This window comes from Myotis yumanensis, unplaced genomic scaffold (assembly GCF_028538775.1).
Source record: "Myotis yumanensis isolate MYYU_CA2020_CCGP unplaced genomic scaffold, mMyoYum1.0.hap1 SCAF_4, whole genome shotgun sequence".
NCBI classification, from domain to species: domain Eukaryota; kingdom Metazoa; phylum Chordata; class Mammalia; order Chiroptera; family Vespertilionidae; genus Myotis; species Myotis yumanensis.
Window position 1 is genome coordinate 25,039,273 of NW_027223755.1, and position 26,131 is coordinate 25,065,403.

The window sequence follows — 26,131 nt, forward strand, 5'->3', positions numbered from 1 at the left end:
AAATGAGTCAGACAGAGAAAGACAAATACTGTATGATCTCACTTTTATGTGGAATATAAAAACCAATTTATAGAAAATGATATCAGATTTGTGGTTACCAGAGATGGGGGCGTGGGGAAGGGAAATTGAAAGAGGGTAGTCAAGAGGTATATGCTTCCTGTTATAAGTAAGTACTGGAATTGTATGACATGATGACTACCGTTAACACTGCTGTATGATATATATGAGAGTTGTTAAGAGAGTAAATCCTAAGAGTTCTCATTACAAGAAAAAATACATTTTTTATTTTTCTTTTTTCTCTATATAAGATGAGCAATGTTAACTGAGCTTATTGTGGTGATCACAGCATTTGTAAGTCAAATCATGATGTTATATACATTAAATTTACAAGTGCTATATGTCAATGATATCTGAATGAAACTGGAAAAAAAAACTAGAAAAAAACTGAAGCTCAGAATGTTAAAACCTTCTACATAATACACTGGGAGCACATATTTATGACCATAATAATGATCAAAATAGAAACATAGGCATGGACACATGGAACAGACCCAGAACTGACAGAGGAGAGCAGAGAGGGGGACTGGATGAAAGAAGGTGAAGGGATTAGCCAACGAACACATATGCATAGCCCATGTACACAGACAACAGTGTGGTGGTGGCCAGAGGGAAGGGGGTGAGGGGCGGGAGATGGGTGGAGGTGGGTGAATGGGGATAAAGGGGAGGAATGGGGACATCTGCAATAGTGTCAACAATGAAAATAAAGCAAACAAACAAACATTAAGTCCCACTGTGCAAAGGTATATGAAAATCATACAGTCACATATATTCACAAGATACAAATGCTGCCTAAAGTGTGAGAAATACAATATTCCTGAAATAAATTATACATGCTTGGAAAGTATCTAACCCCCCTATTTTAAATGCATCTTTTAAATTAACTTCCTATTTATTTAAATTTAAAATGGTTTTTGTCTATGCACATATAAAAACTATGTTTAAATAAATAGCTATGACATACAAACAGGTGTATGAAGCATATCTTTTCTACATGAATTTAGGCAAGGAACCAACTTTTACCAATTTAAAAGCAAAAGTTCTTAACAATTTGCCAAAAATACAGCCCTACCCTCAAAATACAAACAAGCTGAATATCAAGTGCTATGTAAATTTTCATAACTTTTAATAGAAAACGTACTTGAAAGCAATCATAGGCATTCAACAATATCTGTTGATTGATAAAAACATTGTTACAGTACAAAAGGCATCTCCCTCCGCATACAACAAACTTTCAAGGAAGAGATGCATACAGGCTACAGGAGGGTTCAACAGGGCCATCACATAACAATGAGTTGGACATGACTAGAAAGATGTATTTTTTGTTGTTGTGTTAATTCTCACCCAGGGATATTTTTCCATTGATTTTTAGAGAGAGTAGAAGGGAGAGGGAGAGATATATAGAGAGAAACATTGATGTGAGAAAGACGCATTGACTGGTTCCCTCCCACACTAGCCTCAACCAGGGCCAAGGATCAAGCCTGCAACTGAGTTACATGCCCTTAACTGAAACCGAACCAGGAACCCTTCAGTCCACAGGCTGATGCTCTATCCACTAAGCCAAACCAGCTAGGGCGAAAGATGTATTTTTTAAAAAAGTTCAAGAACAGAAAGACACACAGGGAATACAATGCACACCCCCATTACCTACAAAGAGGCCTGATTTATAATTTGATGATGAACTGATTATAAAAGCCCCACTTCCTTCCATTAATTACAGCATCTTGGGAGGAGACCTGCGGGAGGTGAAACTAGGGTGATACCTGGGAAGCTGAAGGAGAACCAGGTCAGAAGGAAACAGATGGATGATTTTTAGCCACAGACCCAATTTCTTCACACTTTGGGGATAATCATTAACCTCTTTGAATATCTAATGAAAACTGTTCAAACTTTTGAATACAAACAAAAATATTATTAAGAAGACTGCTGAGACCCCATGACATCTACTATGAACCTCTGCTCTAGGCGTTAATGTCCAGCGAGAGTCTGATACCTATTGGAAGCCTTAAGTAGCTGAACAAGGTGGGGGGAGGTTGAATCAAGACCCTCTTTTCTGGGACTTTCTAAAACTGAGGATTAAAGTTGGTAGGGTTACCCAGCTGACATAGTTTTCAGCCTTAAGGGATCCATCTGAAGTCTCCGTGGGCTTCATAGAGCTTTGCACATTACACTTTTTTGAAGGAACAACATTATGGAAATACACATGTTAACCAACCCTCACCCATAGCCTTATGTACAGCCAGTAAACATTTGATGATTGTAATTATATTCAAATATGTACTTCATCCCTAAAGAACCACTTCTTCATTAAGAATAGCACATTGTCTTCATTATAGTCGAATACAAAAGTATGCTCACACTTCAGAATGTCATTGGAACACTCTAGTTCTCTCACCCGAGGCAAAAGGACCCGGGTTAATTAATGCTTTTTATCTACAAAGCCAGGCAAATCCCTTTATTATTTATTTATTTTTAATTCGAAAGAAGAAAAATGCAAATTAAGCATATTTGTGATTTGACTAATCATTTTCTTTTCTATAAATAGCCTTGTCATAACTCGTTTCAGCACTAAAATCACTAATAAGCAAATTCATATTTATTTATTTAAGCCTGACCTTTTTAATGTGATGCTATTTTTCTTTGCAGACACAGAATGCTCGAATGACTTGTTTTTACTGGCTGACTTCTAAGCCCTCCCTGTTTCTTAAATAGTTTATGCCTTGGTGGGATTTTCATAGTAACACTAGCGGACTCATCATTTGTTGCACTTTGTCACGTTTTGAGAAAGAAATGGAGGCTTACTCTCGTGCTTCTATGTCGGGGCACCACGGTGAGTACCCTTGGTTAACAGTTCTCTGTGCCACTCTTGTGGGTCTGCAGAGCTCCCCTGTGCTGGCCGGGAAAGTACAGCCATCAGTATGATTAAGGGGTCCATGTGCCTGGAGGGCCCCACCTCCCCAAGCCCTGGTCCACCCCACAGTTAACAACTGCTCTATACTCTCTGGCTCTGATTGCATGCTCACCGTGCTCCCTCTGAAGGAGGGAGCTATCTGAAGGGATGCGCTCCTTGTCTGAAAGGCCTTCACAATGCCTCTTGATGTATCCAGGCCCAAATGAGTTAGGTGTATTTTAGACCAGATGAAGGTGAGAGGTCAGATAAGCTAACTGCTTTGTATTCTAACTTTTTATTTTGTTTTCTTTCTTTTTCCTTTCTGGAAGGCCTACTAATAAGACCTAGAACTTTCCTAACCCAGGTTGAGAATTTTCCACAATTATACACAAAGAACCTGCCATTGAAAGAATATGATGAGAGAACCCTATTGCATTTCACGCAAAATCTATGAGCTTCAAAATACATTAAGGGAAAAATGCTCTATGTCTTAAATGTTCTGGTGTCTATATAGGGATCAGCAATTTTGTCAAAACTCACTGAAATGTACACTTGAGGCTGGCTGGTGTGGCTCAGTGATTGAGGGTTGACCCATGCCCCAAGAGGTTGCTGGTTTGCTTCTTGGGGCTCGAACCTCAGTGAGGGGTGCATGAGGCAGCCAGTGGATGTTTCTCTCTCATTAATGTTTCTATCTCTCTCTCCCTCTCCCTTCCTCTCTTTCTAAAAAAATCAATAAAAACATGTTCATAAAAAATGTATATTTGAGATAGTATATACATTCTATGTATGCTTTACCTCAATAAAGTTCACCTGAAGTCTTAGAGGAACACAGGTTATGGGGCTGCTCACCTTGTGAAAAGAGCCATTTCGGATGCTCTTCCATAGCCTTCAAACTAGGTCCCAAGGAAGGACCACCCCAGGAGTGGCCAATGGCCTGAGGCTTGACCAGCACTGCACTGGCCCTTTTCTTCAGTAGAATGAAGGTGGGCCATAGAATTTCTTCTCATTAAAAAAGAATAATAATAAATAGTGTATTTTAATTAAAGTATTTAAAAACATTATATATGGGTTATTAATAGAAAAAATACATAACTTCCTTTACAAATTCTTTAGCTTCTGAGATCTCCTAAAAGTAAGTAAGAAGGCCAATCTATTATGGTCTATTTATGGTTCAAAATAATAAACAATAAAACATTTTATAAAAGAGAACCTATGTATAAACACATCTTTCTACCATCTGATTTTAATGACCAGATCGAAAGGGGATTTCTGGGGACTGGAAAAAGTTATAAAACAACATTTATAAAATGTGTTATGTTCAAGAAAATATTTGTTAGGAGACTAAATTGTGTTATATTCAAAGGCTTTCAAGTATGTGAGATAGCACATCCAACTTTGGTTAAAAATTCTTAAAAAAATGATATTTGGATAATTTTATTCCCTTTGAAAGGGAAATACAAAGGTCTGCAACAAACAGTGATTCACTCCTGTGAGTCCTGGCACATGCAAAGACGTTGGAAGAAAGTCTGTCAACCATCAAAATACTGATTTTCACTGATGAAAGACTCTGAATCCAGACTCTCATTACATTTTTAAAAACAATGTAATTAAAATGTGGGTTAAGGAGAAAAGTTTCGTTTTCTCTGTCTTAACAAGTCAGTTTATTGGAAATGGTTTACACCAGTACTTCAGCTGGTTTCATAAGAAACAGCCTCTTGGAAGTCTAATAGGATGCTGTATTCAGGAGAGCAATTATGACAAGGTTATTGCTCCTTCTAATCAATAGCTCTATTAAAATCTATTAAAATATTGCTATTAAAGCATTATAAGATTCTCATTAGGCCATTGATAGTAACATTTTAGTTAAATGGTACAACTTTGTACTGATTTCATTATGTCAGCTAACATACTGTTCAGGTAATAAAATTAAGTTTATACAGCAAACAAAAATAATACATCCCTGACAGGCTTAAACCAGAAAAATAATAAAAGATACTAGGCATAATTTTAGACACAGTCTACTTACGGACTGGTTTTCAAAGGTAAATGACCTCTGTAGGACTCTCCAACTCTTTTTCAACCATACCTGATACTTACATTCTGAACACTCAAAGGTACATACATAGTAGTATGCAATGGGAGTTTTCTGTTCCCTGCAAAATCTCTTGAAGCAAGCTTCCTCCAAAAATATGATATTCCAGAGTTAATGAGAACACTGACTACTTGTGTTCAAATACCAGCATTGGCAACGCTCAGTGATCACTGAACCTCTGGGAGATTACCTGTGTCTGGCACATGACAGGCTTTCTTAAACATTTTAAATAGTTTAAAAAACACATGAAGATGCATACCTATTCATGTATGCTTAAAAGAAAATCATGGACATTATGACATGCATTTTGGGTCTGTGGATGGAAGCCTGATCCCACTGACAGTGCGATGCAAAATAATAACACGGACTTGGACACTTCTGTCAATTCAACGCGGTCAAGTCATTTCAACTCTCTGAACCTCAGTTTTCCAATATTCAAAATGGGATAATAATATTTATTTTGTACAACCATCAGGAGGACTAAAAGAACTAGGAATGTAAATGAAATCATCCCTGAATCCTGTCATGAACTCAGAGTAGTTTCCCTTCCTTGCTTGCCCCATTGCCGAACAGTATTCTTAGAGGCACTGATAGAGTGAAATGTGATGTAAGGAAGACTGATCTTGGAGAACAAACTTTGCAGATTTTGAATTTGACGGTATCTATAAGTTTAAACAAAAATAAAGACTTAATTCTACCTGTGAGGGGGCCAAGAAATACTTCTTAAAGCAGGTAACTCTTGAGATGACTCAAAACATCAAGAGAAATTTTGTAGGTAGAGAGAAAAAAGAGGGACAGAGAAAAGAGAGAACGCCACAGAGTATCAACCAAAAAGTTCCAGGGGCCCCAGGGAGCATTTTTAAGCAGATGTTTGTGGCTGAGATGCTGAGCGTGAGTGGAATGGTAGGTGACGATGGTGGGCCTGTGACGGCACGCTGGAAGCTGTGCTGTCTCCTGTAAACGATAGGGCCAGATGTCAAGGACCTTATGGCACGGACCAAATGTCTCCATGGATGTTTTGGACAAAACCAGATGTCCTGCAGGGCCTTACCTATCTTGATAAATATGCCAGGTTCATAGCATCTATTGTCCTTTATAGAAACTATAAAATAATCCCAGCAGGACAGAGCCCATCGCTGTTACATAACACTGTTGGTTTTATGAGTGCCTTTCTAACTTTTATTTTTTTAGTATCATTATCCTCGCCCACAAAATCGCCACTTGTCATTGTGCGCTGCTGACTGCAGAGGCAGGAGAGCTGCTCAAGCACAGGCTTTCACTGCACATGAATGCAATCAGCTGCCGCCTCTCCTCCCAGGGCGAGCAAAAAACTCAGACGAGTAAATAGCATGGCTGCCTCTTTATTTTTAATTTCACAAAGTTCATTACATGTAAAACAAAGATGGCTTTAGGATTTTGGGCAAGTTGCCAAGAAGATTCTGTAGGGCCTAACGTCTAAGCATATAGTCTTGACTATACTTTCAAAATATTTCAATGATTAAAGTGCTTGAGTCTGAAGAAAGATTTCTGATCCACTGCTATTAAGAAATATTAAAGTTACTGGTAAAAGCTAAGACTCTAATAGCTTGTTCTTGAAGGGACAGAATAATTAGGAGCCACTGACGCAAGACCGAAGTACAAGCAGTTTCTGTAAACACACATTCAGCCCCAGTGGCCCACAGGTACATGGTGTAGGTACTCCGCCAGCTGAGCAAAACCAATCCATAGCAAATCTTCTTTCTGCCATAATTATTTCTATGCAGGATTTTATTTTTAACCCAATTTTCAATTATTGGCATCTATATTTATAAAACATTATATAAATATATTTTACAAAGTAGATTTATTATCTTTACTTTAAGTAGATAACAAAATCACTTTATGAAGAAATCATTAATATAGAAAAACTTCAATTACTAATATTGAGATTTCCTTGCAAAACTGTCCTCCTAATTTAGAAACACTACTTTGATGCATGCCCAAGGTGATATGTTTATTTAATTGGTCATAGAAGAAATGAAAATAGTTTCACAAATGCTGCTCCTTGTTGCTAGGTTCAGCCACAAAATGGGCATGTTCCAATCCAACCAGTGCATGAATCTCAGAGGGAGAAGCTGGGACTTTGAGAAACTCCCTCCCATGGAATTGATGATGGAGAAACTTGGTGTGGCCATTCCCATAACAAAGAGCATGCATTTCAGAGCATACGGAAATGGTAGACCCTTGTCCATGAGCTTCATCAGAGACAACAGTGAGGGGGTGAAAGGCCAGCAGTTAGATGTGGTGAGGACAGGGGAATTGAGTCTATTTTCAAAAACTAAAGCAAATTAAAGTAGAAAACAGGTAAGCACCAGCTGACACACTTGCTCAGGGCAAAATGCTGTGTTAGCTATAAGGGGGTACGGCTTAAGAACAATCTGCTGGGGTGGGGGGGTGGACGCCAGGTGTGTCACTGATAATAAGAGGAACACGAATGCAAATGAGATCAGAAGTTGTCTAGTTTTGGAGTCTTGTTAGAAATTCCTAGAAAGCACCCTTTCCTGCTTATGCTGCAGAACCACGGGCACCTGGCAGACTCTGGACCTCCCCAGGCACATCTTCATGCCAGCGGATGCCCTCACACAGGAGAGACACAGATGCAAGACTCAGACCAGGATCTGCTTTAGTAAAACTTTCTGGGACCTCCTAGAGTGAGAGAGGGCCTCCCCACTCATGCCACCCAGCCCCTATGCTCAATTCCAGCAGCACAGAAATCACACTACCATAGTTATCTGATACCTGGTAATTATGTAAATATCTGAGTGTCTATCTAGTCCAGTAGGTTCGAGTTCATTGAGGACACTGAATAGTTCCTGACCCAAGTCTTTATCAAAGGGACATTTGATGAGAGAATGAACACAATAAGGAAGCCGGGGAGAGTGACACAGCATCCCTTTCCTGGAGGAGACATCCTACTTCTGTGCAGCTTCTCCACGAGTAGCAGTAGCGTGGGGTTGTTAGCATTTGAGAGTGTGCAGAACTAACATGTGCTGAAAGCATAGATCATATCCTAAGCCCATGGAGCTTAAGGTTCAGGAGGTAACAGACACTGAACAGATAAAAAAGGAAATATGTCCTTGAAATTATGCAAAGTCCTTTATGGCGAATGCATAAAGGGGTTGGGAGAAGGGATAATGGGGGCCTACTTGGGTTGCGGAGGAGTCAGGTTTCTCTAAAAAGAGAAACAATTTGAGCTGGGACCCGAGGGACAAGAAAGAGCCGGGGACACTCCAGGTGGACAAGGCTTGGTGCATTCTGTGAACTAAAGGAGGTCAGGTATGCAGGGAGGACACCAAAGACAGCTGAAGGCTTTGCAAAGATTTGAATTCAGTCTAGTGGGTATGCATTATAATGCATGCAAAATGCAGTCTGATTTACAAGATCACTCCTAATAGGAGAAGGGGCTGAGGGAAGGAAGCAGGTGTAGGGCTTCTAGATGTAATGTAAACTGACCCGGACTTGGAGCCGGACTGCTTGGGAATGAGGGCAGGGGCAGCATGGCCGTGGGCACAGGAGCCGGAGGCAGCGTGCCTGCACTGGCATCCCAGCTCTGCCACCTACATGCTGTCTGGCTGTGGGCAAGTTGCTTCTCTCTCCATGGCTCAGTTTTCACATCAGGAAAAAGGAAGGAGGAATATTATTAGCAGGATTAAGTAAAATGAAACATGTTAAACACAGTAAGCCCCAAATAAATATGCTGATATCAATCATTGTGTCTATTACTGTCATATTTATTCATACATTATCACTCATCCAAGGCCTACTCAGGGCCTGGCACTGTGAAAATGAAGATCTATGAGAAAATGTTAGATGAACTGGATTTCTGCTCTGTCTTGTGTAGGGAAGACCACAGGGATCAGTAGAGGGAAAAGAGCTTACTTAGTGTACATTTAAGGCATTTCACACCTACTGATGGGGGGCTCTATGGTACTATTATTTTCTAGATGAAAGATAGCAGTAAGAGGAAAGAGGAAGCCTATCTTTAATGAATAGCTTCCTAAGGCAGAAAAAGTAAGTTTCTACAGGTGGTTCTGGAAACTGATAATTTGGAAGTGCAAATATCCTCAAGCTTTTGCAATGATCCCCTCTGAAAAGACGAAGGGCAGAGACCTCACTTGAGACAGCTGTGGTGGCTCTGATAACACAAGCCAATCAAATCTCCAGGCCTTCAGTGCCCGTGGCTGAACTACACAGAGGGTGGGATTTCTAGGAAAAGCAATTGTACAGAACAGTGAATGTGCAAGAAGGCCACTTATCAGCTGGAACAGACCCCATGGGTTGTGGGCTGAAGGATTATGACGCCATTTCACAATCAATATGACCTTCAGGGAGAAGCAACTGCCCTTCTAAAGGTCAAGCCAAGCTCTTCAAGCACAGAATCTTGGATAATTAAAGTAAATATACTAGTAGACAAGCACCACTTTTCTAAGCTCCGAATTGTGTGACTGTTGGGGTTGGGTAGGATGATCTGGGCACAGCTGCTAGAGCTTTTGTGAGCCGCCAGAATGGAATGAGCACTTATCCCTCTGCTTCACAGGCACACATACTCTCCCACAGCCAGCTCTTTCATTAACAGAAGACAGTGATGTGGTGGGTGAGACTGGAGAAGGGACTGGCCTGGGTGGTGGGCTGGGCACTGCCCTTACCCCAAACTTCCACATCCTAATCCTTGTGTGGGAACTGAACCATGGCCCAAAGATGTCCACATCTGAATCCTTAGAACTGGCTAACGGACTTTGCAGATGTGATTTAAGGTAAGGATCTTGAGATGGGAAGGTCATCCTGAACTGTCTTAGTGGGCTGAATTAAACAGGGATTTTTATAAGAGGGTCTAGGAGATGTGATGGTGAAAGCAAGAGGTTGAAATGAGACAGGAATTGGGTGGCTTCTGGAAGCTGGAAAAGGCAAAAAAAAAAAAATAGAATTATTCTCTAGAACCCACATAAGGAACCACCCTGCCAATATCTTGACTTTACCCCAGTGAAACGGATTTTATACTTTTGGGCCCCCACATTGTAAGAGAATAAATTTGTGTTGTAAGCTGTCAAATTTGTGGTACATTTTTATAGTAGCCACAGGAAACCAATAATACCTGCTCACCTCAGGCAGTCATTGCTGGCTCTGTGGGATCTTCCTTCCATAGGGAACATGGATTCTGATGGGCGAGCTGTTTTTCATGGGGAAGGGGCCCAACATGGGTGGGGCAAGCAGAAGGACTAGGTAAAGTGCCAATAAGCCACTTCCTCTCAGGTCCAATGGAGATATTTCTATCTCTGTCTCTCTGAGTCATAAGTGTATCTCTCAGTTGATTCTGAAAAAAGAGGAATCTAATATGGCATGTGCTCCTGAAACCTTAATTAGTTTCTTATGTGTGAAGAGGACTGGTAACTGTCTGGAGGTATACACACTATATATATCTCTGCTATTGGTTCTGTTTTTATGGATAACACTGATGGAAACACCTGTTAATGCTAATCAAAAGAAAGCTGTCATAGCCATACTAATTTCAATAAAGCAGACTTCAGGACAACAAAGACTATCAAGGACAGAGAGTGACATTACATAATGCAGAAGGATAAATTCTGCAAGAATACATAATAATCTCAAATGTGTATGCACCTAACAACCGTGAGTCAAAACACATGAGGCAAAACCTGATAGACTTAAAGAACAGACAAACCCATTCTTATACTTGGTGACTTCATATTCCTCTCTTAGGAATTGATAAATCAAGCAGGCAGAAAATCAGTAAGGGTTGAAAGGATCTGAATAGCATGATCAATCAACTTGACCTGATTGACATTTAGAAAACACTCCATCTCACAACAGGAGTATATAGATTTTTCTAAAAAATACAAGGAAAAATTCACCACAATCAACCACATTTTGAGCCATAAAACCAACCTTAAATTTGGCAGTATAGAAACCATATAAAGTATGTTTTTAGAGCATAAAAGAATTATACTAGAAATTAGTAGCAGGAAAGTCATTGGAAGATCCCCCAAATATTTGGAAATTAAACAATATACTTCTAGGTACTCCATCAGTTAAAAAAAGAAGTCTCAAGGGAAATTTAAAAACATTTTGAACAAAATGAAAATAAAAATTCCACCTATCAAAATTTGTGAGATGTAGCAAACGTGGTACTTAGAGGGAAATTGACAACAATTTCACAAGTTAGTAAAGGGTAAAGATCTAATATCTATAACATAAGCTTCTATCTCAGGAATGTATAGAAAGAAGAGCAAATTAAACATAAAGCAGGCAGAAGGAAGGAATAATAAAACTAGAGCAGAACTTAATGAAATTAAAGTCAAGAAAATGATAGAGAAAATCAAGAAAAATAAAATCTGGTTCTTTGAAAAGATCTAAAATCAATAAACTTCTCTCTGAGCTAACTAACAATCTTAGAATAACTGGAGGGATTTAAAACATATGTTTTATTGAGTCAAATATCTCATAATTTAAAAGAATTACTCTCCTCTGCTTCCCAGTTTGATTACTGAATCAGGGTCTAAAGCAGCACAGTGAAAATAAATATATCGCTAAATGCCATATACTCAGCAAACCTACAGATCTGTGTACTGCTGTTAGATGAAGAGCTCAGGACCGTTTTATGGTGGGATCCAGGAGGAAGTCCTTAAATTGGTGGCCTGTGTGGCATTAGTCTGTTTCTTGCACATCAGTCCTTTGCCTTTAGCTAGTCACATTCACTTCACATAAAGGATTTCTGATTTTCCAAGCGTTGTTCAGAGTAAACTTATTGTGGTTCTTGAGGAATTTTTTGCTTTTTTTCTCATTAAAAAATAAATACAGAAGGCAAGAAGAAAGAGAACTCCAAGTGATTTTCACCTGGTTCTGGGAAATGAATGTGTGTTGATGTCTTCCTAGTTACCATCTATATTTCTCTAACTGAATTTTCTCAGCACAGTTCCATAACAATGTCATAACCACACCACCACCAGGAACCTCCCTTTACTTCTCAGTGAGCCATGCTCTTTCCCCTGCCATTATTTTATAGTACTGTTTTCACATGGGTGCTCTGCATTTTCTTTATATAAACAGAACTGGATAGAGCTGGAAGAGTCCTCAGGATCATTTTCTCCAAACCCCTTATTTTACAGATTAGGTCATTGGCATGGGAGGGCAGCGAAGGGCTGTGGGCACTGGTCCACCCCCAGACAACCAGGTCAGTACTCTCTCCTGTGTCCCTGCTGGTGTCTTCCCACTGTCCCGGTCACGAAAAATGACTGAATACCCATATTTCTGCTTCACACACATAATCAATCACAGAAGTGGGAATGGTTCCACTTTAGGCTTTGAAGAGACCTATTCTTTCTATAATATTTACCCTTTCTTTCCTTTATATTTTTTAAATTTTTAAAGAAAAATATTTTTTTTATTGATTTCAGAGAGGAAGGTAGAGGGAGAGAGAGATAGAAACATCAATGATGAGAAAGAATTATTGATCGGCTGCCTCCTGCATGCTCCCTACTGGGGATCGAGCCCACAACCCAGGCATGTTCCTTTGACCGGAATTGAACCTGGGACCCTTCAGTCTGCAGGCCAACATTCTATGCACTGAGCAAACCTGGCTAGGGCTCCCTGTCTTTTCTTTAAATTATAATCCATCATGTCTAGCTATGTGCCCTGTGTCAAAAACTTAATTCCTTCTCAGTCTACCATTAAAATAAAGAAAATCATGTAAGATTCTGCTTTCATTATGTGACTTCTGGGAAAGCTAAGTCTTCTAGTTAATGCTTTACAATAGCATTAAGTAGGGGAGTTTGCCTAGAGAATTCCACAGGGTGGGGTCTGCAGTCAGACTGAATGGGTTGGATTCCTACGCCTACCACTTGCAAAATGGGCAACTCTGAGTCACCTGCTGCCAATCCCTGCATTGGGTCCCTCTCTGCAGTAGGACAGGTGTGGGATGATGAACTAGTCAAGGTGTATAAAGTGCTTGGAAAAGCAATTTTTAGTTAACTCAATGACAATTAATTAGTAAACGTTCATCTATTAGCTATTATCAACCCATGTTCTGAAAATATACTGCTCTATAAAAGACATGACGACATGTTTCTGTTGATATCATTTTGTTTTATTTCATGTGGACACACAGCACATGCCCTGATAATTCTGTTTTAGTCTAAATGAATCACATACATTGTGCATTAAACTAAAAAATCTTAAATTCTGTTCCATGAGAAATTCTAACATCATGCTTCTCCCTTCTTGGGCTATGGAGCTCACCGTCTGACTTTCATCCATTCAAAATAAAACTAATCTTAAGTAATCTGTCACATGTACTAATGGGACAACACCACATTTGGCTGTTTATTCTATTTCCATCATATTCAGTATCTCATGAAAATTGCTGTAGGGCTGCTCTCAGCATCTCCTCTGTCACCAAACAAGCCTTTGATTTAAAATGTAGGATAGGTAGAGGCAGAGATGACCCTGCATGGTTTACCTGAAGACTTTCTTTCACCTTGACCTTGGCATCACTGGGTACACTGGATCTGCCTGCTCCATTGGGGTGGACCCTCCAGGTGACATTGCTTTCCCAGGCCACATTGCTCCATCTTGTCCTCAAGCCCTCCTTCAGGATATCATCAAGTGCCCAGGAAAAATACAGACACCCTCTGTCTCCAATCTCACAGCCCACTGTGTCTACCAGGAGCATGTGTTCCCTTCAGATCTTCGATGGGAAAGGGTTTTGTATTTTCCTGAACATATTTTCATTTTACAAGTCTTGCATTTCACACCATCTGCTAATCTGGGTACTTCTCATGCTGCCAGTCAGCTTAAATTTTATTTTTAGATGCCAGCTTTGGGCAGACCATGAAAACTCTGCAGGCTAAATTTTTAGACATTCTAAACAAAATATCTCAATGGTCTTTTTGGACCCTGTGAGAGTGAATTGTGTCAGAAGCTGAAATTGCTGAGAATTACTTGGTGGTTATTTCACAAAAAGAGAAACAAAGCAGCTGCAAATGGAAAAGGATCAAATAACTGCTGTTTATGTAACTGTATCATGCACACTGGTCAGGAGAGTTGACTGTAAACAGGCAATCACATGTGAAACACAAGATTGGGGGACATTTTCAGCAAAGACAGCAAAACCTGACAGTTGAAAGGCAGATAGCTGAGAGGACCCCAGAGGACAGGATAAAAATCCTTAAGTGCCTTTTCACCTAAGAAGGTTCTAATCTTCCCTTGATCCCTCTTTCCATTTAGACTAAATGTAAGAGTGAGAAGCAGGAGTGTCACGAATCAATAATCTTTTAGTAAAATGGGAGTTCTTACTTCACCAGCTATCTGTTTCAAGCAGACCCCAGTGAGGATACTGGCTTGAGAGGCTCTGACCAGCAGATCCTGGAATCTGTTCATTCTCTCCTTTGGAGACTTGGGGGGGAAATGTTTAGCAGTGCCCTCGCCCCCCGAGGTGAAAAATGAATGGGGTGTGTGCCAGAATGGCCCAGCCAATCAAACAGTGTCAGAAAATGTAACTGTTTCATGAAATTCAAAGCATCTGCTTAAAATCCAGAAGAGGATGTTAGACACAGCCAGGGCACCACAGAAATTAGAGATGGAAAGAGGATAAAAACCTAATTCTTACACCAGAGTGGAGGAATTGAGACCAACTAGGTAAAATTAACCTCACCTCCACTATGGATATGACAAAAGTGGGGCATCTTATGAGGCTCACAGAACAACGCGTGATGACTGTGCTCCAAGAGCCCAAACATGGGCTCCTAAGACAGGAGCCAGTTCAATTTTCATCTCATTTCTCTGCCCATGACAAGCAACCCCAGATCCTTGAATTTCTCTTTGTATATCCTGCTCCTAGTTCTTTAATCATCTTAGCATTTTCTCTCTGATTCCTCTATAACAGTACACATTTGAAGAGCTCAGAAAGGGATTTAAAATCCATGTCAGGATCTGATTTGCCTTGAAAACAGAGAATGACATAAAGGTTTAAGGACATTGGGATTGTTGTCACTCTTTTGGATTCTCTTTAAGACATCACAACCTCACCTTCTTTACAGACAGCCATCATGCTCAGAGATGGTGCAACAAGAAGGAAGCGTCCATTCTGTCCCTTGTTTGGTGATATCCAAGGTACCTGGATGTTTACAATGTCCCTATGCTGGGCCATGCATTTTTGCACCCATTCACTCAATCCCTCATGGGTTTATTCATGCACACATCCATTTAACATTATGTACTCTTGGTGCTGGGACAAATACAAATATTAAAAAGCTCTGAACCCTGTCACAGATTCAAGGCCCAGGGAATGTGTGGTAGGAGGACATACAGACAAATGAGCATGTTGACATATGATGTGATAATTCCTGTAGAAAATAATAAGAAGAACAAAGGGCAGGTGCTCTGGGAGCATGGGGAGTGAGGAGAGGGCTCCCACCACCTCAACCCTCATCTCCAGATCAGTGATTCCCCCTGGACACTGAGGGCCAAGGGTACTGATCCCTTCACCACCTTAGCTCTGCTCCTGGTCTACTCAGGTCTGTCTCCTGGCATAACAAATCAAAAGAAGAAAGGAGAGTGAGAATGCTGCAGAATCAAACGTAAGACTGTAGCATGAGTTCTTCAGATAACGCTGAGACAGGCCTGCTAAATGTTGAGAAAAACAGACAAACCCACTGCTTTGGACTGAATGGTTCAAGTCCTAACCCCTGATGTGACTATGGGACTATATTAGGAGTAACAGAGTAATTAAGGTAAAATGAGGTTACAAGGGTGGAGCTCTGACCCAACAGGACTATTGTCCTTATAAAAAGAAACACCACCCCCCCTCCCCACACACCATGTGAGGACACAATGAGAAAGCAGCTTTCAGCCACCCAGCAAGAGTTCTCACCTGAACCTGGCCATGTTAGGATCCTAATCTCAGATTTCCAGTCTCCAAAACTGTGAGAAAAAATTTCTGTTATTTAAGCCAACCTGTCTATGGAAACTTGTTATGGGAACCTGACCTTCTAAGACACCAACCCATGTAATAAAACTCTGTTTTGTCTCTTTATATGTCCTTTCTTTCTTTCCCATCCCATTCTTGGTCCATATCTTGACCTAGAGTTTGAGGCTCAGACATGGCATAGAAGGTGAAATTGTAAGAAACCAAAGAAATTATTAAAGACTAAATATTTCCAGCTTGACAGACAAAGGTAACATTTCTTCTTTACCTACAATTTATCCAGAATACTAAAGGGCCTGGAATATCCATATGTAATTTATATTTTCAACAAAATTATAAAATCAATAGAACCACCAGACTCCAGAGTGGGTGTGGGGGCCTCCATATGTAAGTAGGGCCCAGTGGCAGGAAGCAGAGAAAAGACATGTTGACTACTCTCCCAGTGGAGGCTGGAGACATCAGAAAGGAAGCAGAGGGGGACCACTTCAAGCTGAGGGCCCACCAAGAGGTGTGAAAGCCACGTCCCTGGTCTTCAATTGAGGGAATGTTGGTGGGAGGCCTCTAGGGGACAAGTAGGTGTATCCGTGCATGTCTCCATGACCAGAAATCTGAGACATAGGATGGTCAGATCCATCCTATAAAGGTGCCATGTGCTGGTCTGAGTGAGGAGAAATGTGCAACCCCAAAGTAGGCTGGGGAACAGCATCCGGCTTCTCTGGGGAACACTTCCGAAAATAGTCCAAGATGTCCCAGTGGCAACTGACTCGGTTAATCCCCCATTTTTTATTTCTCCTTCTCACTTCTGACAAGAGACGAACTGTGTCTCCAGGGTTTTTAATACCAGGTGTTCTATTAACCTACAGGAGCTCAGACTTTCGGGCATTAGTAAAACTTTCCAACTCCACTCATTAGTGGAATGTGGGCTTCCAGTGCCTCACGAGGATGAAGCTCACTGCCTTGAGTCTGGGTGGGGCACACTGCAGGATGGTCAACCACACCAGACGTGGTCCCTAAGGGACTTACATGTGCAATTCCTGCCCTACTCAACTCTATAGACCATTTGGAATTCAACTCCAAAGCATTTTATGTTCCACTTCTCTTAGCTTCTGCAAAAGTCATTTACATCTAGCAAAATACATGACTGCTGCCACTGCCTACTGTTCACTGAGGGCTAAGGATCAGCCCAGCTTGGTAACAGGTTCTTCCCACATGTGAGTTCACTGATTCAGCACCAAGGCCAGCAACAATCGAGGGAGTCTGGCATTACCCTTGCCATTTTACAGATGAGAAAACTGACTAAAGAATCAGCCCAAGTGCGGGCAATGTGGCCATATGGTCCTCCATGAAGCACATTCTGAAACAGTTCACCATTGAGTCGGAAGTGCTCTTTGGCTCAATGCCCGTGGGAAGGAAAGGAAGCCAATCTGGTCAGAGGGAAACACTGAGCTGTGATGCAGACTTGACAACTTCAGACAAAAACAAAAGCTCTAGAGCTAAAATGACCCATCAGAACTGCCCTGCATTGGGCCAAGATGGATAGAACATTTAATAAATCTGTAATAATGTATCATATTTGACATGAAACTATTGCTTTGAACAAAAAGTAGAGGCAGCTGATAGGGGACAAACCATCATTGTTCATTTTTTCAAGAAACCTTTCTTTTTGATGCTCCTTTGATCAAATATTTTCAAAACAAAACTTATGGTCTGATAGGGCTTCCCTTTACCTCTGATCCTTCTATCCTCTCCCACAAGCAGCCCCATAAATGCTGGAATATAAACTTCCACTATTCCACCATGAGAGTAAAATAGTCCATGAATGACATGAAAATTTTCTGTCTCCAACATTCTGATAGTTTCATTCTAAAAATTGCCAGAGCATTTTAAAAGTAATTTGGTGTCCTGCAGGGAAGCACTAATGTTTGTTGTTGTTCACTTGCCCAGCCAACTGAACTTTCCCTGGTGGGACGATGGGACCCAGTTCCTGCCATTTAGAGGAGAAGGGGTTTCATCTGCTGGGCTTGGGAAGGATAAGGAAGGAGAAAGGAGAGGACTCTGAGATGCATTTAGATTTGCTTTAGGATTTAGACACATTAAGCACTTGCTTGTTTTTACCTCTTCTCCATGCTTATTCCCACTCCTTCTAAATCAACGGTTCTCAACCTGTGGGTCGCAACCCCTTTGGGGGTCAAATGACCCTTTCACAGGGGTCGACTAAGACCATCAGAAAACACATATTGAATATATAATTACATATTGTTTTTGTGATTAATCACTATGCTTTAATTATGTTCAATTTTTAACAATGAAAATACATCCTGCATATCAGATATTTACATTACAATTCATAACAGTAGCAAAATTACAGTTATGAAGTAGTAACGAAAATAATTTTATGGTTTGGGGTCACCACAACATGAGGAACTGTATTAAAGGGTCGTGGCATTAGGAAAGTTGAGAACCACTGTTCTAAATAATAATCCTTAGAACAGATAAAAGATAGTTTTTAGAAAAGATAAATGCTAACTTATAAAATAGAAGGTTGATCATACTCAATCAATAGCTTGATGCTACACAGAATGAACAGTGGCACAGTCTCCTTCCCCCCCGGCAGAACATATTAATATCTTGTGTTTCTCTAAAAACAAAACAGTAGGAACAGAGATCAAAATTCCTAACGATTAGTCTCTTCCACAGCCAGGAACCAGGCAGCTGGTAACCTGTTGTTTTCCCTTTGAGCTTCTCAGATTAGATGCTAAATGCAATTTAATTCCAGACTCCAATATACAGTTCCTGAATTATACTGAAAAAGAATCAGTTATGTAACAAATCCGCATTACTACTGATTACACGCCTGCCATAGACGAGAGGCTATCTTTTCTATTTTAGGTCTTACCTAAATTTTTCCAATTATATCACAACTTAAAGATATTAAAGTATCCACCGTGTAAAAGAATCCCATATAATTTCTGTAAAATTGAGTGAGTAATCCTGTTAGAAAATCAATAAACACAGCTTAGTTTATCTTCTTTAATAACTATGGATTTTCATTTAACTGGCTTGCTTCACTAAATCTATATTCAAATTCCTCCATCTCTCATGGGAAAATAAAACTTATATGAAATGAAAACTCATTACATATAAATACCAAGGAAATAAAAATTAAGAAGGGTAAGTCGGTTTCAAATATAAAATGCAACTGTGATATATAAACAGGAATATCTGAAAATTCCTGAGGATGGGTCAGCATCCTGCTGACAGCCATGCTGATGTACAGAAGTTTAGCAAATGGAGAATAGAAAAAAATGTATATTTAAAATGAAATTAGTGTTATACAGGCACAGGCTGCAGGCCAGACCAAGCAACTAATCAATGGACCCACTGCCTCTGTCTGGGAGGCAAGATTCCTGGCCAGGTTCCTACTATTGTTTAAGGCAGTGATGGCGAACCTTTTGAGCTCGGCGTGTCAGCATTTTGAAAAACTCTAACTTAACTCTGGTGCCATGTCACATATAGAAATGTTTTGATATTTGCAACCATAGTAAAACAAAGACTTATATTTTTGATATTTATTTTATATATTTAAATGCCATTTAACAAAGAAAAATCAACCAAAAAAATGAGTTCGCATGTTACCTCTGACACGCGTGTCATAGGTTCGCCATCACTGGTTTAAGGGCTGCATAACTGACACCTCCAAGGGCTCAACCAGGGAGCAGCCACCAGGGCATCGGGTGAGAGGTTTCACTGGGTTTTCCTAGCCTCCCTCTCCTTTTGCATTGATATAATAACAAGAAATGACTCTTCACTACTCTTGTGGAACTTTTAGTCAAATGCATGTTATGCTACTAATATAAGCAAACTTATTTCCTAGTTAATTATAAATTGGTAAGAGCTTTTCATTCTTATGCTAAATTTATGATAGATAAAATGTTCTTACACAAATAATATAAAAATGCTTTTATTTATGTTTCCTGATACTTAAATATTTTCTAACCTTTATTATTAAGGGATTCCAGATTCCCTTAATAAATGCAGATTCCAGAAATCTTTTCTTTGAAACCAAGTTGGGAAAAAAAATAGAAAACAATTAGAAGAAAAGTTGTTGCAACCTGTACAAAGGGAATCATAGAAAGTAACTAAAAAGAATCTCTTTCTCTTTAATAAATAACCCCTGTTTAAAATGTGCTCCTTCACTTCCTCTTGCTTGTCCCATCCTCTCTCCCTGCCCTTCTTGTCCTTTTCCTTCCCTCCCAAAGAACTCACTGCTCAGCCAATGCACAGCATTTGTACCCACAGGACACGGGAAACCAAATTCACCCACAGTGACAAAGTGGGCTGGGTGTCAGAGTGTCTACAGAGGGGAGAGCCAAGCACAGGGAACAGAGCCTGAGCTGGGGGAGTGGGATGTGGCTGGGGGATGGGAAGCTGGGCCAGTGACAAGGCACCAGTGCAGATGGAGGGGTGGAAACTGAAATAAGAGACTGGTTATACACCTGGATTCATCAGATAAGTCAATATATTAAGGATCAAGGGAGCTACATTTTTTTTTCACTATTGGTCAAGGTAGCCATATTAAAAAGGGAGAAAACTGTCGTGAAATGTATGGTGAGCTGAAAATGGAAATATCTGTGTGAAGTCTTGTGTTTAATAAATCAGTATATACTTTTATATGGGGGACTAACTAACCCATTGACAGGTAAGAATGGATCATTCAAACAGAAAATCAATAAGGAAATATCAGCCTTAAATGACACATTATACCAAATGGAATATGAATATATATATATATATATATATATATATATATATATATATATATACACACACACACACACACACACACACACACACAGATGTAAATGTACTCTGGGCCTTGGAGTATTGACAACCCAGTGATAAGACACAAAGTTCAGATCTTGCCTCCAAATGTCATTCTTCACTAAAAAGAACCAGGACTCCTTGGAGAGAGGCTGACTTTAGGGCCAGGGCAGGGAAAGCACAAGATGAACCTGCAACATCGTATTATGCCAGAAAGCAAGGATGGGGACACAACAAAAGGACACTGAAACCAGCTTAAAGGGGTGCCCAGAGGACAAATCTGAGACCATATGGACAACAAAATCAACATTCACCATGGTTTATAATGTATTGACTAAAATAGAAAACACAAAACAGCGTAGATATAAATAAGTAAAGAAAACGGCATCTGCCTAGTTTCAAAGTACCTCTCCACATATATTAATTACAAAGAGGAAAAGAGTCATGTCAAAGAAGAAATGCCTGATGGACAGCACCATCATCCTAATGACCCCCATAAGTAATGGGACAAAATGGAATTATGCAGCCCTGATAGAATGTGATGTGGACACACCATCATGTCTGTGATTCCTGCCAACAAGGCATGACCTCCCCCTCTTGGGGAGGAGACATCAGACACTCCAAACTGAAGTACATTGTACAAAATAGCTGGTCTGCAATCTTCAAAAGTGGTAAGATCATGAAAGCTAAGGAAGACTAAGCAATCGTCCCAGACTGAAAGAGACCAAAGAGACCTGAGATCACAGTGCAGTGTGTTTCTGCTCTGTCTTTTGCTTCAAAGGACATTAATGGGAAAGATGAAGGAACCTGAGTGATAGTAATAGACAATGTGAATTTCTGGATTTTGTATGGTTATGTAGAGCATGGCACTGTAGGAAATATACACTAAGGCATTTGGGTGATGGGATATCAGATTGGCAGCTTACCTTGAAATGGCTTACGGGGAAGAAAACACTCTCTGTACTGGATTGGCAACTTATTGGAAGACCTATGATTGTTTCAAAGTAAAAGTAAAAAAGGTACTAGGATTATATCAGAAAAACAAGCGATAAAAAGGCTATAGGAAATCCTCATACATCAATAATCACCATAAATGTAAGTGGATTGAATTCAGCAATAAAAAGGCACAGAGCAGATAAAAAAAAACAAAAAACCCCAACTGCATACTACCTTCAGGAGACACATTTCAGCTGAAAGGACAAATATAGATTCAAAATGGAAAAAGATTTTCCAAGCAAAAGGCATCCAGAGAAAAGTGAGTGTAGCCATACTTATATCTGACAAAATAGACTTCAAGATAAAAAACAAGAAACAAAGATGGACATTTTATAATAATACATCAAGAAGACATAACACTTTTCAATATATATGCACCCAATCAGGGAGCATCAAAATATATAAAACAACTACTAACAGAACTAAAAGGAAAAACTGACAAAAAACAATTATACCCAATTAACAGGCATAGATTTATCATTCAGACAGAAAATCAATAAAGAAATAATGGCCTTAAATGACACATTAGACCAAATGGACATAATTGACATTTACAGAGCCTTTTATCCCAGAACACCAGGTTATACATTCTCTAGGGCACATGGAACATTTCAAGGATAGACCGTATGTTGGGACACAAAACTAAAAATTAAACATCATATTTAAATATGTTAGGAAATATCATTCATAATTTTTAGTTATTAACTACGTTTCCTCAATTAGATGATATATCATAGTCTTAGGATGAATTTTACTTCAGGACAAATGCTGGTAAGATGAATTTCCCTAGAATAGCAAACTCCGCTACTCAACAGGAAAGGGGACTAAGGTTAGATTTCCTATTAAGTCAGTATTTTGGTTAACAGATAAGTACTACATGTTATCAATGGGCTGACAATGTTCAAAAAATAAAATGAAACAAAACTCTTTAGTATGGGTCCATGCTCAATAAAATACACTCTTTCATTGATGGTTTAGAAGGCAGGGTGATATTGATCATCACTGATGGGTTAGCTCTTCTATCAAACCAATATTCTCTGAACAATTACACCACAGCAATCTGTAGCATTCTTACACACATTTTCATTAAAACAATTCAATAAAGTGTTTTTCCTGCAACACAAACCAGTGCTATTTTTCAGTTATAGTTTCAGCTCTTTTCTTCATTATTTTGATGTCTACCCAGGAACCTTCCATTTTAAGTCTGCTGACATATTTTGCCTTTCCCAGTGAAAGTATTCCTAGAAGGATGGAAGACTGACCTTATGTTCTTCCGTTCCTTTCAATGGTATTCTTATATGAAATACTATAAAATGAAGAAGTATTAATCTTTTTATTATTTCAGGATTATATTATCTGGCTGTCTAGTGACAAGTATTTTTTGTTGTTGGCTTTGGAAAGTTAATAAATAAAAATGTAAGATTACATTCTTTCCCTTCATTATATTTTCACTAATAAAAGAAAATCAAAGTGCTTTAAAAAAACTCCATATGGTTCTTTATGAGCTAGAATATGCCAGGTTCTTTGCAAAGCAACTTACTTTTTCCTTTAAAAAAATCCTATTTAATCATACATCAATAGTCACTGAAAATGTAAGTAGACAGGCATTATAATCTTCATCTCCCAGATATTTTCCTATGACATCTGCTCCAACAAGGGGCAGAAAAGGCAGGTATAAAATGTTCAAGGGATGCATTCCATGGTAACCCAAACCAGGAAGGTGCTGGGGGCCAGGAGACATGTTTGAGCGCTTGTTGCAATGTGAGGAAGACTTTCCTGCCATGATTTCATAATGTCAACAGGCAAAAATACAACCGCTACCTGGCCCTGCATGGGACCACCTCAGGCTGAGCGTAATGACCCCAGTAAAGGGTGGGTGGAAGAGTGGAATTTATGGGAGAAAGAAAAATGTCCCATAAATAACCTCAAGGGAGGCTCAGAAATGCAGAAAAAGGAAGCAAAACCTGGGGCAGAGGAGCGTCTCCCACCTCCTCCAGGCACGGCTGGGTTGTTTCTTCTTTTAAAACACCCACCTTCATTCTTTCATTTGATTAGCTACTGACTGGCCTCCATCTGTGTCAGGCGTGCAGGTTACAGGCATGTGTCTACTCTGCTCGGTCAGTGGGATTGCACTGATGAAAAACGTGGCTTTCCTCTGCTTCCTGGGGGTGGACTCTTCTTAGCAATATCTGAACAAGTCACCATGAACCTGGAGCCTACTGTGCAAAATCAGGGCCGTCGCCTTCACAGGGGCTCAGCGCCCAGAGGAAGTTTCACAAACACAGGCTGCTCTTCATGAACATTGTGTTTTAAATGATGGGAGAGAAGTACTGGGAAAAGAAATCGATCCCTAGAAAGCTTTCCAACTAAGAGAGATTACTACAGACCCAAAGGTCAGCCTCCAGGTCTGTCTCATGTTACCAAATAAAAAACTCCATCAAGCACATGACAATTAGTTCCTAAGACCCCATAGAGCTCAGGTGACCCACATCTTAAATCCCCTTTACGATGATAGTACTGTTCGTCACTACTTCTCTCCCTGATGCACTTTGCACCATGGCTGCATCTCTTACATTTGATTCCAGTAGAGCAAAATAAAATACACCTTTTACAGGTAAAAATAAAAAGACTGTTAGAAATAACTCTAAACTCCTGACCCTCGTGTCTACAGATGCACATAACAAAAAATCAAATTGCCTTTCAAATGCTTTTAACTAACTAAATGGGTGGCTTCTTTGAAATACCATTTATTAGTAAAGCTAAATTTGCTGTTCTCACGTTTTTAAAAAACTTTTTTAAAATGTCCATGGACCTGCCAGAAGATTAGAAATGGATAAATCTTTTGTCCTCTGTAAAGACAGGTAGGAGAGAATTATGAATTTAATTGCAGAAGTCAGTTCACTCTAAAAATAAGAGCACTAAATTATAATGTATAATGAGAATAGCTTTTAACCATCAAAATCACACCGCCATTCAGCAATCAGCAAAATGGAATTGCCATTTCCAACTTTCACTGTTTCTAATTGCTAAGTGACTGTTGGTTCCACTGATGAAGGGGTGTGTGTGGCTGGATACTCATTAACAATACTCAGAGTCAAGGTCAGAGAGTAAAACTTGAGCACCTGCCAGGTATGAAGAGCCACACTCTGAGCAGGCGTGTGGCACCTCAGGCACCCCCAGCAGGATGGGGAAGGTTACCTACCTGCCAGACCAGGTGCTCCTTGGCCCCGGGTGTCACAGACAGGCAGACGCTCAGCACAATGGTGTGGGAGGAGGAGGTGAGCACGCTGGCAATGATGGCATCTCGCATGTTGAAGGGCAGCATGGTGTAGACCACAAAGATGATGAAGAGGAAGAAGGACACCTGTGGGTGGAGAAGAACAGCAAGAGTCACAGAGAATCCCCATTCCCAAGTGCTTCCAGTGTCCTTCCCATTACAGGCTGTGTAAAACATCATGAACTGCACTTGTTTAAGAAAATACTGTTGCCCTGACCGGTTTTGGCTCAGTGGATAGAGCATCGGCCTACAGACTGAAGGGTCACAGGTTCGATTCCAGTCAAGGGCATGTACCTTGGTTGTGGGTACATCCCCAGTAGGGAGTGTGCAGGAGGCAGCTGATTAATGTTTCTCTCTCATCGATGTTTCTAACTCTCTGTCCCTCTCCCTTCCTCTCTGTAAAAATATCAATAAAATACAAAAAAAGAGAAAATACTGTTATGACAAAGCCAAATAGCGCAGTAAAAAAACCCAAAAACACCTCTGGATTACAATAAAGGAATAACTATTGCAATGGTAAAAAAAAATCATCCTTTTTCCAAATTTGGGGATTTTTAGTTTTGGTATCCAAACCATGGCAAACATTAGGTTAGTCAAAGTACTTCATTGGTATGGGTGCAAGGCTGGTTCTCCACCCTCAAGGATGGCTACCTGAGCTTTGGAATGCACATCTGGAACCTTTAAGTTATCTATGGCATGATTTCAGGAGACCCAAGAAGGGAAATAGATACCTTCTGGGGGAGTTAGTGAAAGTAGATGGCTGCAATGAGTATGCACATGTAAAAAAAAACAAACAACAAAAAAAACAGCATAGAGGTGGTTTAGCTGTTATGAAAACAGTTTGGCAGTTTCTCAAAAATTTAAACATGGAATTACCATGTGACTCACCAATTCCATTCCTCAGCATATACCCTACAGAACTGAAAACAGGTACTCAAACCAATACATGTACATACATACTCAAAATAGCACTATTCATAATAGCTAAAAGTGGGAACAACACAAATGTCCAACAAGAGA

General features: G+C 39.9%; 1 protein-coding gene across 2 annotated transcripts in view; it reads right to left on the minus strand.

Annotated features, from left to right (window-relative positions):
- The window catches only part of ADCY2 (adenylate cyclase 2), a 283,755-nt gene that overhangs the window by 177,292 nt on the left and 80,332 nt on the right, over positions 1–26,131 (minus strand). For both annotated transcript variants that reach the window (XM_070411956.1, XM_070411955.1), the window contains exon 3: positions 25,037–25,198. In XM_070411956.1, the coding sequence (XP_070268057.1) occupies positions 25,037–25,198 (162 nt within the window). The remainder of the gene's footprint in view (positions 1–25,036; positions 25,199–26,131) is intronic.